Source organism: Eutrema salsugineum, unplaced genomic scaffold (genome assembly GCF_000478725.1).
Source record: "Eutrema salsugineum unplaced genomic scaffold, Eutsalg1_0 scaffold_11, whole genome shotgun sequence".
In the NCBI taxonomy this organism is placed as follows: Eukaryota; Viridiplantae; Streptophyta; class Magnoliopsida; order Brassicales; family Brassicaceae; genus Eutrema; species Eutrema salsugineum.
In genome coordinates this window covers 4,065,558-4,082,617 of record NW_006256901.1, presented here as the reverse complement: position 1 = coordinate 4,082,617, position 17,060 = coordinate 4,065,558, and the positions used below count along the sequence as shown (strand labels likewise).

Sequence of the window (17,060 nt, the reverse complement as noted above, 5' to 3'; positions counted from 1 at the left end):
TTTCCTGAACCACGTGAATATTGCCCTTTCCATGCGGTTGGGCAATTCTTCCACTCCCAATGCATACAATCGATGCTTCCTATCATTTCGGGAAATCCCCGTACCTCTCCAATATCGAGGAGTTGTTGAAGATCTTGTGGTGTGGGTCTTCTGAGGTACTCATTGCCGAACAAGTTTATTACTCCCTCAGTGAAATTTTCCAAGCATAACAATGCTGTACTAGCACCGTGCCGGAGATATTCGTCAACCGCATCAGCTGCCGTACCATAAGCCATCATATGAATAGCTGCAGTACACTTTTGAAGGCCAGATAGACCAAATCTCCCAGTAGCATTTCTTCTTTGTTAAAAATAAGGAATCTCATTGGAGAGGCGGTCAACTATACGCATGAACAACTCCTTGTTCATTCTAAAACGGCGTCGGAATAGATGTGGCGGATAGATTGCATCATCACTGAAGTAGTCGTTCCAGAGCCGGTGATGGCCTTATTCCCGCTCTCTTTCAATGTATGCTCTCTTTTTCTTGGTTTTTGTTTTTGCAAGACTATTAAGGGCTGCATCAAACATTTGATCTGATAAATCATCAAAAGTATCATCCAATGCATCATCAAATGAATCATCAATTGAATCATCAAATGGCCCATTGCTTGAAGATGATGCCATAATATTTTTGTGGTAAAAGATAGAGTTTGATAATATAAATAAAAAGAGGAAGATAGTTTGATAAAGAAAAAAAAAAGATATAGTGTTTGGTAAAAGATTGAGAAAGATATTGATTTGCTTGGTTTTAGAAAAAAAAAAAGATAAGTGTTTGGCAAAAGAGAAAAAAGAGATAGACAAATAAAAGAGATAGAGTGTTTGATCTTTGTTGGTTTTAAATGAACGAGATAGAGTGTTTGATTTTGTTGTTTCTATGTACTTGATATAGAAACAAGTTTTTAAGACTATGGTAAAGGAGATAGACAATGTTTTCTCTTTGATATTGCTACACAAAAGAGTGAACAAGAGTGAACAAGGGATAAAACAAGAGATAGAACAAGAGATGGAACAAGAGAAAGACTTTAACCAAATCTGAATTGAGATACAAGTGATGTTCATCTCACACACGAGATTTATACGTGAATGAAACTCATAATATGTGGCTTACAAAAAATGTCCGCAACATATAGTCTACAATACATGAAGCAAATTAACGGTTGGAATACAATAATACAAAAAGCCATGGGCCATCCTTTTTGTTCGCATCTATCAAGTGGCCAAGTGCATCTCACACAATTACCCTGCCAAATTAAGTTGATACATCAGCAAGTTGATACATCAGCGACCAAGTAAAAAAACAGAAATTTAAAACATAAGCTGAAAACACAAAGTTGATACATTAAATCAGCAAATCATACATTAAACACTTGATACATAAAGCTTGTCAACTTAAAAACAGGAAGACATCATCACTAAAATAAAAGTTCCAAGTCGGATACATAAAGCAAACAACAAACGTGCATACTCCTTAAAAATTAAAACATCAAAGAAGCAAATCATTAATTAACTTGTTCTTAAGTAGCATTTCATTCTCAGTTAGTGGTTCAGTTTTGGCTAAGAGTTTGTCAAGAAGCCTTTTGTTAGTAATCTTGTCCTTCATTTCCAAGTCCATTTTTTTGATTTCCCACACAGTTTTGAACTCCTTCACCTCTTTTCCTTCACCTTTCACGCCGGCTGCCCTTTTAGCATTCGCCTTGGAAGCCTTCACACCAGGCGGCCGAGCCTCTACGCCTACATCATCGGGTATTGAGCTTGAGGACTGAGCTGAGTCTTCAACTTTCCTTTTCTTTGCCTTCTCACCATCCTTGGAAGCAGACTTCATGCTAGTGCACCATTTTTGGTCATGTCTGAGCTCCCTCCAGGCATGCTCGAGGCTGAACTTGATGAGATAGTCGTTGAAGAATATCTCATGGGCAGCCTTCATTACGTCATTGTTGTTTTGCCCGTTTGTCCTCTCCTTCTGTGCAGCCTCGTATGAACTGACGAACTTGCATATCTGGTTGTTGAGCTTGAGGAGTGAGCCGAGTCTTCAACTTTCCTTTTCTTTGCCTTCTCACCATCCTTGGAAGCAGACTTCATGCTAGTGCACCATTTTTGGTCATGTCTGAGCTCCCTCCAGGTATGCTCGAGGCTGAACTTGATGAGATAGTCGTTGAAGAATATCTCATGCGCAGCCTTCATTACGTCATTGTTGTTTTGCCCGCTTGTCCTCTCCTTCTGTGCAGCCTCGTATGAACCGACGAACTTGCATATCTGGTCGTTGAGACGACCCCAGCGCTGCTTACACTGAGATTGTTCTCGTCTTGGAAGTCCAGCGACATCATGGCTTGCATTGTAGTAATCCTGGATGCTCTTCCAGAAGGCACCATCTCGTTGTTCGTTCCCCACTATAGGGTCCTTGCTCATATTGAGCCAGGCACTAATGAGCACCAATTCTTCCTTCAGAGTCCACTGTTTCATAACTTTACTCACAATAGGATCATCAGATCCATGTGTACTGAACATAGGAATGTCTGATGATCCTAGTTCTATACACGGCGAGTAGGTGTCATGACCTAGTTGACTAGTTAGAAGGTTGACAAAGCCTTCTTGGTTTTGAGAAAAAAAGTTCTGAGAATCCATTACAAAAGGTTGTAGAATGAAAGAGAAGAAGGAAATACAAAAGTCGAAGAAGAAGGACTTGAATGAAAGAGAAGAAGTGAAGGACTTGAATGAAAGAGAAGCAGTGAATAAAAGAGACGAAGTTAAGGAGTGAAGGAAAGAGACGAATTTGAATGAAAGAGACGAAGTTGAATGAAGGAGACGAAGTAAATAAAAGAAGATAGCATGTGTGTTAGTGTAGTTAAGGCTTTTAAAAATTATGGTTGAGTGTAGTTAAGTTTTTGCTTTTCAGTATTTTAGTTAAGTATTTTTAAAATTATGGTTGTGTGTTTGTTTTGAGTCTTTTAAGTGGTATTTATCACACCTAACTAGTCCAATCAATTGAAGAAGCATTCAACAAGTGACCTAAACCAAACTAAAGCAAACTAGGTTCCTAACCAGTTATCAATACAAAGCGAACCATTTACAAAGTGACTAAACCCAAACTAAATCAAACAAACAACCTAACCAGTTCACAAAACGAATCATTTATCAATCAACCAATCCAGTTAACAAAACCAATCAGGCCATTTATTGAAAGAGAGTTTAGGGACTTACATTTAATCGGAGACACCCTAAAAAGCCCCAAAAGCATGTATCCGTTCTTCCATCAAATACCCTCACAAAAAATAATACTAAGTGAGCATTTGACCATTTAAACCTAATACTAATACTATTACGAAGCTTAGAAAAGGGTTTTCCTAATACCTAAACAAATAGGCTATCACAGCAATAACAAAAATGAATAGCAACATCGAGAAATTGTCACCTTGTATTCCAATGTAGTCCTTCAATCTTCTAACTTCTTCCTGGAGCAGTGCCACCTCTTCACGGACCTCTCCCAAGGCCAAGTTTTTTGTACGCCGATCAACACTCAGAATGAGCTCCTTCTGCTGTTCAAGCCGGCGCTCGAGGATGGTGAACTGCTCTGTCACCGCGTCATCCCACCAGTGGTGCATGTGCTCAGGAGGAACCTACTATAACAAATATGACATACCTCATCCAAGTAGATAATTAAAGCAAAATAAATAAAGATAGACATCAAAAACAAATATGAAATACCTCATCCAAGTAGTCCGAGCAAGTATAGTACTTGCGTCCAGCTTGGGTTGTGTCAATCTTCATTCGAAGGCCACAGAAGCATTTCTCGGGGATGCCATAAGTGGCATCCGCATAAGCCCAGTAGGGCACCGGGTCTGGAGCTTCGGATGATGACTCGCTGTAGCTTGGCATTCTCCCTGTCAAAAATAAAAACGATCATTACAAACCATCAAAAGCATATAGATACAACAAAAACATATAAATCAAAACCATATAGATACAACACAAGCATCATCATAATTTTATCAGAAGCATATAGATCAAAAGCATATAGATACAACAAAAGCATCATCATAATTACATCATCATCGTCAATCATTTCATTATAAATATCAATCATCAAAAGCATATAGTTTACTATCATAAAGATGAATCCAAATACCCTAAACACAATACTCATTAACATTCAATCATCATACTCAATCAAATAGGACACCAAACACAATACTCATCATCATTTCATCATCATCAATCATACTATCTACGCAAAACTATATATCATCATTTCATCATCATCATCATTAATCATTCCAACCTCATCAAGTCTCATTTCATAATCCTCAATCATTTCATTATAATCGAGTAACCGGATGCAGATAACAATCATATAGATTCATCTAAATCAACCCCAGCAAAAACCCCCAAATTTTCCCACAATTCGAAAATCCCCAATTTTGGAAACCCTAATTTCATCCAGGTTTCAACCAATTCTATGAACAATCATTCGCAAAATGGTTACACATAAACGCAGGGACATAACAATCGATCATATATCCCAAATTTTAACCCCGAGAAAAAGCCCTAAAAATTCCCCCAAAATAAACCCTAAACCTTAATTTGATCGACCAAATTTTATCTCAAATTCACATGCAATCAACTCGCACACAACAAAGGGTAACAACGAACACGCACACAGAAACAATCGATTCAAATTTTCCAATTTTAATCGACGAAAAAACCCTAAAAAATTTTGCAAAATTCGAAACCCTAAATTCCCAAATTGGTTTCACGACGAACAAAATTAAGGAGGAAGAAGTATTACCTGGATGCTCTGATGGATATGCGATGATCGGAACAGCTCTACTCCGATTGATATCGAGATTTCTCCGATCAGCCTTCGAATCGCCAAAAAATTGCCTTCGGAGATGAAGACACGAGTGTCGGGATGAAAAGAAAAGAAAATGAAAGATGAGAAACAAAAAATTGTCCCCAAACCCTTCTCGAATTTTAGACAAATCATAGCCCGCCATGTGGCCGTGATACCGGCTCTTCAGCCTCGTCTGGAAGATACCAGATCACCAAAATTGGCCCATTCTTCTTTTTTTTTTTAAATGGATTTCTTCTTAAAATTTGGGCCATGAACTCGGGATGATACCCTGTACATCCTCTTAGGTCCCCATTATTAGAAATGATTTGGTAATTCTTCAGTATACAGATTGGAGGTGTTATGTTGATGGCTCTTGGAAGGAGATGGATGGATCCTCCAAATTAGGGTGGTATTATTTAAAAGAGGAGAACGAAACAGCTAACATGAGAGAAAGAAATGTACAAAGAAGTTGGAAGCTCTAATATGGGTTATGCATTATATGATCGTGAATCAGAAGAAGGAGGTAGTATTTACAATAGATTGTTCTGAGTTGGTGAAGATAGTGTCTACACCAGAGAAATGGTCAATTTTTGATTTGAAGAATAAGGAGGTTTTCACCTTTTTCTATATTTTACTTATCCCACGAGCGAAAAATACGAAAACAGATAACCTAGCACAGATCTACCTTCAAGATATGATCAATGTAAATTCGGTATCTACAGTTTGGATTACCGAATCGTTCTATGTACTTAGGCTGTTGACAAAAAAAAAATCCATATAGAATTTAGAAATAACCCTTATTTTTATAAATTTGAGCAAATTTGGAGATTTTATCTCAGATTTGAGTCTTTGTATTTTTAATAGAAAAATTCATCCAAACCCACTAAAATCTTCTCTGAAATCAAATCCACAAGTAAATCCACAAGATTGAATAACACTAGATTTAAAAGTGAATTTTAAAATTATATAATACTGGATTTGGTTTAGATTTTTTAAATCCATTAAAATACATAAACCAATAACCCCCACATTATTTACCATCAAATTGAAAATTTATGTATGAATTAACAGGAAAAATACCAAAAAAAAAAATCTGGGGCTGTTTGGTAGAGACTTTTAAGACTTTAACTTTTCAAAAATAAAATAAAATTATCCAAACAGACTTTATATGTTTTTAAGTCCTAAATAAACTCCTAAACTTTCTCACAGCCCAACTCATTTATTTTAGAGAAAATAAACAGACCTTTAGTACTTTTTTTAAAACACAAAATAGAGATTTTTGTCTTTTTAGTATTTTTTTTTTTAAAAAATTGTCCCCTTAGAGCAACTCTAACAGACCTTTAAATCCTTATATTTTAAGGGGTTTTGGTCTCCAACAGACCATCAAACCTTTATTTTTTAAAGGGTTGAACAGTGAACCCTCAAATATAATGGGGTACTGTTTATCCCCTTAAAATATTTTTTATTTTTCATTTTACTCCTTGTAATTCATATATCTTACTAATAATCAAATAAATTTGTTGTCCTTTTTACTTTAGTCCACATAATTATATACCTCAAAATTATTTCAAATATATCAGTATAAAATTAGCTGTTCAATATTAAAATAAATAAATAAATACATTAAACTTTAATTAAAAATAAAATAAAAATATTAAATAACACAATAAAAAATTTCACATAACAATAATATTACATTACATAAATTACAGCAAAATATAAAATTACACTACAATAATAATTTCTTACATGATAATAAAATCACAAACATACATAAATATTACAAAATAAAATTACACAACTACACTAATATTTATGTAAATTTGATCCCGAATCTCCAAATTTACCAAAATATTGGCCATATAGATTTGGTTCAATCGAAGGTTGTTGCTCTTGAGTTCTTTTTTGTATGATTCTTGCTTTTTCAGAACGAATAAATTCACGTGTATTACTTTCATCGATAAAACTTAAATTTGTTAACAATATTTTTTTTTCCTCCTCCATTTCTTTTAGGACTAGTTTTTTTGCTTGATTTTGGATAAATAATTGAGTCATCTCATAACCTTTGCCCCTAGTTGATGCATTATCTTTTAAAAAATCAAAAATTTGTTCAGTTGATGAAACCAAAGTGTCAACAGATGGATCATTATCTTCAGCAATTTTTCTTTTGAGTTTTGCTTTCTTAGGTCCAATGGGACGTTGTGATGAGTTTGATCCACCATCATCATTCTTTAGATTGATTGAAAATGAACATGCCCCTGGTGAATGTGATGTTGGAGAGCCGATGCTATCATTTCCAATAATAGGACTATGTGAAATGCTGATGTTGACATTGTTTGTAAACTTTGGAATATCCTTCATCAAAACCCACACATGATCAAACTTAAAACTTTTTTTAAGTTTGTGATCTTGGACTAATGATTTTTTTGTTTTATCCATCTGCAAAATATTTGGAATAGAAAATTTGTTTAATACATACAAAAATATAATATATAAACAAAGTAGAAAAAATAACAAGCATGAACTAATTGGATATGTACTTACAATGTCATCTTCAGATGCACCACTTGGATGCATATTCTCCACTTGAATTATGCAGCTCTTCAAATTCCTTACAGCATAAAGAATTGTACTCTCATGTTTTTTATTTTTTATTTTTTCCCATAACTTTTTCAAAGCTTGGTTATTGCTGACTATTGGGTCTTGTGATATTTCTAAATTACAGCTACTTTTATTTTTTCCCATAACTTTTTCAAAGCTTGGTTATTGCTGACTATTGGGTCTTGTGATATTTCTAAATACACATGACACAATAGCTCATCCTCTTGTTGATTGAATGATGTACCTCTATTTATTTCCATATTTTTTTGTAGAACAGAGTGAGTTTGTGGAAGTGTGATTTTTTCAATGGTTAAAGTCTATTATTTTTATACAATAATGGATAGATAAGAATTTAAAGGAGAGGCCAACATTTAGTTTCTTAGATTTTATTTACTGTGGATAGGATATTGGTGGGATTTTAATGTACGTATGAGTTGGTGATAGGTGAAATTTAATGAATGGTGTAAATTCAATTCTCAAGAATTTTTTATTTTATTATTAGATAGAATATTGGGAGGACTTTAATGTATGTAAAAGTGGGTGATATGTAAAATTTAATGAATAGTGTAAACTAAATTCTCAAGATTTTCTTATCTTCTTGTTGGATAAGATATTGGTGGGATTTCAATGTACGTAATGGTTGGTGATAGGTGAAATTGAATGAATTGTGTAAATTAAATTCAGAAGATTTTCTTATATTATTAAATGGAAACACTTATATCTATAAATATACCCAATGGATGCCAACAATATATCACCACTTCTTCGTTTACTTCAAAATGAATTTTAATATTGGAGTTTCTTATTCTTTTCAACATTCATCTTCCTCATCAGATGAATCTGAAATTGGTGAATGGTTGATGAATGAAAATGCAGCAATGGAGAGAGAAGAACAGATTGCAGTCAATTTGTTAATCAATAACAACCGCCTTATTCACTGACTAATTCAAGAAAATAATCACGTAAGTCATCGAGGCTCTATTCCTGGTCACGCAGTTATACACCGTGATAGAGAAAATGCACATCGTAATTTGTTCAATGATTATTTTTCTGATAATCCTGTTTATGGTGAAAGAGAGTTTCATCGTCGATTTCAAATGTCAAAGAGATTATTTTTTCGCATTGTTGATGTTGTTAAACAACATGACAATTACTTCAGTCAACGACGTGATGCGTCTGGGAGATTGGGTTTGTCAACCTTGCAAAAAATTACTGCAGCTATTCGAATTTTAGCTTACGGTTTGCCCGCTGATGCCACAGACGAATACATCAAAATAGGAAAGTCTACAGCAATTGAGTGCATGAAAAGATTTTGTCGCGCAATTGTAGAAGTATTTTCGGAGTGGTATCTCAAATCACCAACAGAAGAAGACGTTTCCAGGCTTCTATATATCGGCTAACAACGTGGATTTCCTGGAATGTTGGGTAGTCTTGATTGCATGCATTAGAAGTGGAAAAATTGTCCGACTGCATGGGCAGGACAATTTTCAGGTCGTAGCGGATCACCCATAATCATTCTTGAAGCTGTTGCAGATTATGATCTATGGATATGGCATGCCTATTTTAGTATGCCTGGAAGCAACAACGACATCAATGTTTGAAAGTCTTCTAATTTATTTTCAAAGCTTGCTCAAGGTACCGCTCCTCGGCTAATTACGTTATTCAAGGAAAAGAGTATACCATGGATTATTATTTAGCTGATGGCATTTATCCAAAATGGTCAACTATTGTCCAAACAATAAGTAATCTCCAAGGTCCAAAGAAAAAATTATTCGCAGCAAGACAAGAAGCATGTCGAAAAGATGTTGAACGCGCGTTTGGAGTTCTACAATCAAAGTTTGCAATCGTAGCAGGATCTTCACGTTATTGGAAAAAAGAGGTACTACATAATATAATGACATCATGCATTATAATGCATAACATGATTATCAAGGGTGAACGTGATGGCAATGCGCCGATTAGAGAAGCGAGATCAGCACCACAAACAACAATTGAAATAGAAGTAAACGAAAATATCCGATTTCAACAATTTTTGGCTCGTAATCTACAGATAAAAACAAAGAAGCTCATTTATCACTTCGAAATGCATTGGTTGATTATATATGAGAGCATTCTGGAAATAGTTTTATTTAATAATTTATTATTTTATATGTAATTTTATTATTTAGTTTATAGATGAACTATTGCTATTTATTTATATTATCATGTAATATTTTATTTATTAATATGTTATGTAACATTTTAGTTTAAAGTATGTTTTGTATCTATTATATTATTTTTATCATTTTATTTAATTATTGTTTATGTTAAGGACTAGTATGTAATATTTAAATATTTTTAATGATAAATTTAAAGGTTCTTGTTGGAACAGTTCACCTTCAAACCTTTATTTTAAGGGTCAGCTCCCTTTAAAATAAGGGGCATTGTTGGAGATGCTCTTAGTACTTATATTAAGGGTAATCCTCTTTTACCCTTAAAAATTGATTTATGTGATATTAATATATTCTTTTTAACTATTATTATTATTTAAGAATTGAAATTATAAAAAAAACCATGACTTTACGAAAAGAAAAAAAAATTAAGAACATGACACTTTTATCTTCATCGTCTTCTCCGACACTTCTCTATCGTCTTTTCCGTTGATTCTCCGGAGGCTATCGTCGATTTTCGTCACTCTCCTCATCCAATTGTTAGCCTCTTTAATCTCCATTTCATTCAAATCTCCATATTAGGGATTAAAATCCTAAATTGATTTTGGGTAAGTTTTTATACAGCCTGAGCTATATACACAGGTGACACAGATATGCACCATACAAAATCGCATGATTTTGGGTAATTTTTATACATTCAATTAACATAGATATGCACCACATGATTTTGAGTAATATTTTTACTAATCGACCTCTTTTTTCTTCATTGACGGCAAAAACCCAATCCTTATTGAGAATCGATCTCTAGATATCACATGTAACATAGATATGCACCATAAATGAATAACCAGAACACAAAACAAAGAAAAACTTTAATTGTCGTGAAGGAGAAGAAGAAAATAAAAAAAAACTTCAAAATATGTTAGAAACGTGAAAACAAATATATATATATATATATTCAATTATTTAATTTTTGTTGGATAAAATCTGATCCTAGATTTTCTCAGATTCTATTAACCGTTTGGTAGAATATGGATTCTATATTCACTAGAACGAAGACAAATCAGTAAAAGTTTATTGATAGATATAAATATTTATTTCAAAAATTAAAAGTATTTGAAAGACTATTTTTGTCCAAAATTACCAAAACATAAAAAATTACTAAGAGGACAATATAATGTACTCCATTTTTTGTCCTAAATTTCCAATTTTCTCTTTGTTTTAGTCACGCTAGAGTTTTTTCTTTCAAAATCTAAGAAATTGTGTCTTTTATTTTTTCTTAAACTATTGTTTGTTTTTAAAATTTTAAGTTTTTAAAGTTTTTAGTTAGAAATAATAGTAAAAAGTCACAGTCCTTACCAAGCAACCCCTTTAAATTTACAACTTTCATCCAAAACAGAAACCATGAATTATAGACACTTTTAATCTTCATTATTATTGACTTCCTAATTTACTTGCTCATTTTTTTCTCCTTATTCAACGTGCAAAAATTTTGGGCTTTGTCTTGAACATTTTAGTATAGTATAATCAACAACCCTGAATGAATTTCCAATTTAAAAAAAAAATCACTTACGAGTGAATATTCATTGCTTAGACAACGTGTAAACAATTCAACTTTAATTTTAGATGTAATTTTTTAAAAATATCACATAATTTTAAGAGGTTAGACCTATTCTCTAAACGGCTCAGATCACCATCTTAGCGTTAGCTGTTAAAGGGTTAGAATCATTAAATCATCGGGTATATCTACTAGTAGTTTCACAGTTATCAACTGTTGAGTATCTTGTACATTCTTTGTACACATTTTATCAAGTTGATTCCTTCGAGGGTTTTCTAATTTTCTCTTTGATCATTTTATCAATTTTGTTTTTTGATTTTTTTTGTGGTACAGTAATACATGATTTCATTAGGATTTTAAAGTTATTTGATTAGTGCAGATCACTCATTGTTATGTGTTTTCTCTTTTTGTTGAATTTATTTATGTGCTCTCTTTTTACTTGATTTTATTGTCATACAAGAATCTTGATTGATCGAAGAAATATGGGGTTTCTTAAATTCTAATGTGACATGCATGATTTCATTAGGGTTTTAAAATTACTTGATTAGTGCACATCACTCATCGTTATGTGCTTTCTCTTTTTGCTGAATTTTTTTGTACGCTCTCTTATTCCTTGAATTTTTTAATAGTTGTTTTTATGTTAGAGCTAATGGTTATTCCAACTCCGTGAGGGTATGTCAACTTTTATGCCGAATATACATTGCCGACCGATCCATGGAATAAACTTTATGGACTTGTCACAAAAACATACAGCAATAGCATCAATGTCAACCCTCAGATTAGATGTTTCACATCTCCCAGCCTATGATTGGCAGGGAAATGTTGATCTTCTGTCATTTATATGGCATATGACGCCGGATTTATCAGAGGGTTGACTTTGATGCTATAGCTGCATTTTTTGCAATAAGACCAGAAAGTTTCTTCTTGTATGCCTTTTGCCCATTAAGAACAGCATTGCTAATGCGGGAAACAGAAGTGTTCCTACCTCCATCTTACGGCCAACCATTTCCTCGTAACTCAAAGGTCTAGCACTCTCATTTCCGGTCATCACTCCGACCCTTTTTTCATTTCCATTCCACGGCAGTTCCTAAACCGTGGAATATTTCTACCCCAAACTCTTACACTTCTTCTCTGTTCTACCTGAAAGAACCCACTAAAATTAGGTCCGTAGACTTGTTTCTTCCTAAGAGCTCTCGGCACTTTTCTTTTTCTTTTTTTCGATCTTCCTTTCCTCTCTCTGATTTGCCACTCCGTGATCTTTCTTTTACTGTTTTCTGACTTGAGTGTCGGAGAGCCATCAGAAAACACTCATCCATCGTGTTTTTCGGGCCTTCATGTGTTTCTCTTGTTTTGTAGGAAACTTACCTCCGAGAGGACCATAAATATCCTAAACACAGAACAATAGAGGAATAAAAATCCATAATTAATATCATATCCAGGAATTTTCATGAAAGAAAAGCCTTTGCTCACACAACAAGCTTTCAAAACCAGAAATTATAATTAATTAAGTCCAATTCTTGAAGCCAAATTGTCTTGCAAAGAAGGGATTATGAACCCTTTTAGACCAGGTAACATTTTTGTATCTATCAGGCTGTGCCAAGAGGTTCCTTCGGGTACTCAGTAAAGCTGTAGAGAAAGCATCAAGCAATAAAACTTATACCGCAAGGAACATTAAAAAGTGTTTTTTAAAGACAACATTGAGAATACACCCATACCAGTAAAATGAAAAGCAAACTAAAAAAAAAAAAAAAAACTTCACCTTCGACATCGTTTGTAATATTTTTACTGGTGTCCACACAAGATTCAGCTCTTGCTTTGTCAGAATCCAACACTTTCTCTGAATATAGACATTAGCTCCACCTATCAGCTCAGTTCTTATATCATAAGTCTTTTATAAAAGTGAAGAAACCATTATGTAAACAAACCTCACCAGCTCAAATAGCTTTGTCACGTAATCAAGCTATTGATATAGTGTCAAATATATCACCAAATCTCCTTGTGCATAAGGAAGATTCACATTCACAAATTGTAAAACTATAGTAGAGTACCTTAGATAGTCACTGTCTCTACCTTAGATAGTCACTGTCTAGGCCTGCCATCAACATCAGCGACTTTACAGTAAAACTCATAGAGGTCTCCAGATTAAAGAACTGAGTCCTATCAATACAAAGCCAGCCACATCAAGCTGCCAATATTTTGAGAGGAAAAACAAAATTTCAACACAAATCGATTCTGTGAATAAGCATTTATGGAGTTGGTACAATTTTTACCTTCCGTCGCTGATCTCTGACGCTTTACAAGTGCCGGGCCAGAATAGTGTTTATTTGGTGGATTTATCTGCAAATTATTTAGGTTTAGTTGGTGGTTTTGGGACTCTGTTTCCTTAAAACATGGGGACATATACATATTACCTAAAGGGAATTTATGTTTTTCTCTTCTTGGCATTATTTACCGTTGACCTAAAGGGAAAAACCAATCAGTAGTATGTACGTGATGGGTATGAGTAGTGAGTTGCCTGACCAGAAGCTCACTGAGATAATCTCATGGCTTCCAACAAGAGAACTGGTGGCCATAATGATCTTGTCCAGACGATGGAAGTTTCTCTGGAACCAAGTGCCAAAACTTTATTATGATTCTAGCAAACACGATACCAAAGACTTTTCGGAATCCGTGCTGCGCTTTACCAAAAAATGCTAGTCAAAGACCTAGCTATTTCTTTGACGCCAAGTTACTTCTTCTAGACGTAACTTGTTTTAGGGGTGGCCAATCCAAAATTTGGATTGGGTTTCTTAGGTTTTGGGTTCGAATTGGGTTTTTTAGTTTGAGAATTCTGTGACCAATTTCGATCTACATCCTGTTTTTTTTATGGACGCTGCGTCAGCGGTTAATTATCACCAATTTCAGTAACTTCTCACACAAGTATGTGGAGAGTAACACCATCGTTGCGTTTAAAAGTAGATGTCGCAACTATTGCGGCTGCTGTTGTATTTTTCCAGCGTCACCAGCGACACCGGCATCTCCTTTAAAATTAACCGCAGCATTAGATTAATGTGAACACGGGCAACAGTTTTAGATTCTCCGACGTTGTTTTTTTTGCCGCGATCGCTGACGCCAGCGTCCATGAAAAGAACAGGGCCATAATAGTTGAATCAAGTGTTTTAGGTTTTAGATCAGGTTTGAGTTGTTTGGATCATAAATAAGTGATCAAAATAGACTTATATCTAATTTTATTTGGGTTGTTTAGATCTTATATTAGGATTAGTTAGTCAATATTTAAAATAAATTTTTAACAACAGCTGCAATAAATAAAATAATTTATAAAATCTAGAAATAAGACAAGATTATTATCCTTGATATTGTAAAATATAAAATCAAGAAATAGAAAAAAAGAGTTATAGTTTTGGTAATTTTACATTTATGTTTAGTAATGTATATACTATATAAATATTATATGGAAAAACAAGATTGGATTTTTTATTTGGGTTTTTTTTATTATGGATTTTTTGTTTGGGTTTTTTGGTTATCTAATGATCAATCCAAATAACTCAAACCTAAATTAGTAAAAATTATTAGATTTTAAACAGATTTTTATAAAAATCCAAAATGAGTTTAATTGGATTGGATTGAATTTAGGTTGCTTAGATTGGCCACCCCTGACTTGTTTTGCTCTCAATATACTTGAACACGGCAGCAGAAGTTAAGAATCAGAATCATCTCCCCTGGAATCTGCCAGTGAGTAATCATAATGACTCACTACAGGAAAAACAGTATTCTTAGCATCGCAAAAACGCTAACGCTATCTAACAATACGATAGCGTTTTTTAAAACACTCTATCATAGCCTATCATAATCGGTCGGCGGTTTTTGGTGCTCCTATAGTAATCTCATATACTATAGCGCATCTGCTATTATATATTATACAATAACGTTTACGTTTTGTTATTAATAAATTTATACACAGTGTTTATGAATTGTTATTTATAATATTAACATAGTATTTGTCTAAATGTAATTGTTTATAAGTTTTGTTTTCGACTAATTTGATTTAATAAATAAATGTTTCCTGAATTAAAAGAGACGATAAAACATAATAAAATACTTTCTTATTAATTATGACAAAGATACAATCATAAGTTCAACATAGTTTTTTCAAAATAAAGAGTTCAAAGTAGTACTACATCAAACCATAATCTCACATCATAATAAATTTATCATCCGGCCAAGGTACTGTGATTCCTACTGCGTCAGAAATGTATTCGACTTCTGAATTTGGTTTCCACACTCCTGCACCATCAACCTTCGAAACTTCTACCCAGACCTTGTTAGCATTGAGACCTAAAGGGATGAAATGGACCTTCTCTGCTGGATCAGTTGAAGAAACACGACTACTGCAACTCGCTGCCCAGAATTATCACAGTCCAACAGAATGCACTTCTGTTTTGCACCTTTGCTGGTACAAGTGCTGTTACTACCACTCTAGTAGTCGAAATTAACTTTATCAAAATAACATCACGACAACATTAACTAATTCAAAACCTGATGCTATATTCTCAATCTCAGCCAAACATCTGACTATCCTATGTACAATCTAAGCTAAGCTATATGTATTTTAAACCAAATCAAATTTAAAAACTAGTTGTAAGAACTTACCGGAGGTGATTTTTTTGTCTGATTCATCCCTTGAAGGTAGATTAACATAGTGTATCCTATGTGTAGGCCATGCAATGTTCTTATTCAGTGTATCACTCATCAATGAGATTTCAGCACTTAGTCTCCATAAATAGGCATCAGGTTTAACCACCAGCTCGACCTTCACAACTGCAGCATTCGGTCCCAAAGGAATATTGTTGACCAATTTTTTTGGGTCAGTTGACAACAATATACCCTCACCAATCACTTCATCTTCCACATTCCAATCAAAAATGTGAACTCTTTGTATAGATGCCTCAATATCCTAAGGATTCATGCAAATACATATATAAAATTAGTAATCTAATCCATATGACATTGAAAGAAAATACAAATTCAGATTTAAATTACCTTCGTTTCGCCTGTATTAGGAGAGTTTAAACCATTTTTCAATATTATCTTCTCAGCCGGCCATGCTATTTTAACTCCTAAAGCTTCACCAAGTGAGACAATGGTTGGAGTAGGTCTCCAGACGTCTGCTTCTCCGACTGATGCAGACTTCACAATTACAGAAGCAACATTAGGACCTAGAGAAAACCTATATTATATGTTGGTTCACTAGAGCAGAATTCTTCTTCCCCAACGACAACGTCATCAGTCGAATACCAATCCAGTAGTTGGCACCTAATGCCTCATTTGCTAACATCGCTTAGTTCAGACTTAGAGACATCACCAGTCTGTCTCTAACAAGTTGAACCATAACCAGACATATTAGCTACCCTCTACCCAGGTAATCAATAAACAGTTTATATTTATGCAACAATAAATAGTAGATACTTACCTTTTTCCATCTTGATGCAATACATCTTGGGCAGCTCACCAACTCCTCATACTGATTCCGATAAAGAATGCCATCATTTTTGCAGGCGTGAATCACATCATAACCAAAACCAAAGATCTTCAAAAATTTCTTCATCTCATCATTAGACTTAGGCAGAACATTGTCGCTAGGTAGCATATCATGAACTAGCGTTAGAAGCTGATCAAAGTAGTTCTCTGGCATCCCACTCTTGACTTTTATTCGGTAAAGTCCCATGATTGCTTAAACCTTGGTGTAGTTCAGACACGTCGAGTACAATGGAGTTTTTGCATCATATACTCTAACTTCTTCTTAAACTCAGATTCTTCTTGGCTGTCAATATCCTCAAACTGATCTACATTCTGATTCTGGGATGGTCGATTGACTTCACTCGCCA

The 17,060-nt window shown here is 34.1% G+C and overlaps 4 protein-coding genes across 4 annotated transcripts; 1 reads left to right on the top strand and 3 right to left on the bottom strand.

Moving 5' to 3' along the window:
* Window positions 1-1,521: 1,521 nt before the first annotated feature.
* On the bottom strand, window positions 1,522-1,962 carry LOC112089721 (glutathione S-transferase T2-like). Its single transcript, XM_024160470.1, has one exon. The coding sequence runs from the start codon at window positions 1,960-1,962 to the stop codon at window positions 1,522-1,524; it is 441 nt and encodes a 146-aa protein (XP_024016238.1).
* On the bottom strand, window positions 1,962-2,660 carry LOC112089719 (glutathione S-transferase T3-like). The gene has a single exon (XM_024160469.1). The coding sequence runs from the start codon at window positions 2,658-2,660 to the stop codon at window positions 1,962-1,964; it is 699 nt and encodes a 232-aa protein (XP_024016237.1).
* Window positions 2,661-7,420: 4,760 nt separating this feature from the next.
* LOC112089718 lies at window positions 7,421-7,727 on the bottom strand. The gene is made up of 2 exons (XM_024160468.1): window positions 7,590-7,727; window positions 7,421-7,477 (listed from the first exon to the last, which is right to left on the bottom strand). Exons 1-2 carry the CDS (start codon window positions 7,725-7,727, stop codon window positions 7,421-7,423), a joined length of 195 nt encoding a protein of 64 aa, XP_024016236.1.
* Window positions 7,728-8,345: 618 nt separating this feature from the next.
* LOC112089717 lies at window positions 8,346-9,068 on the top strand. The gene is given in 2 exon segments (XM_024160467.1): window positions 8,346-8,433; window positions 8,947-9,068. Coding segments are annotated over 2 exon segments (210 nt in total).
* Window positions 9,069-17,060: the final 7,992 nt, after the last annotated feature.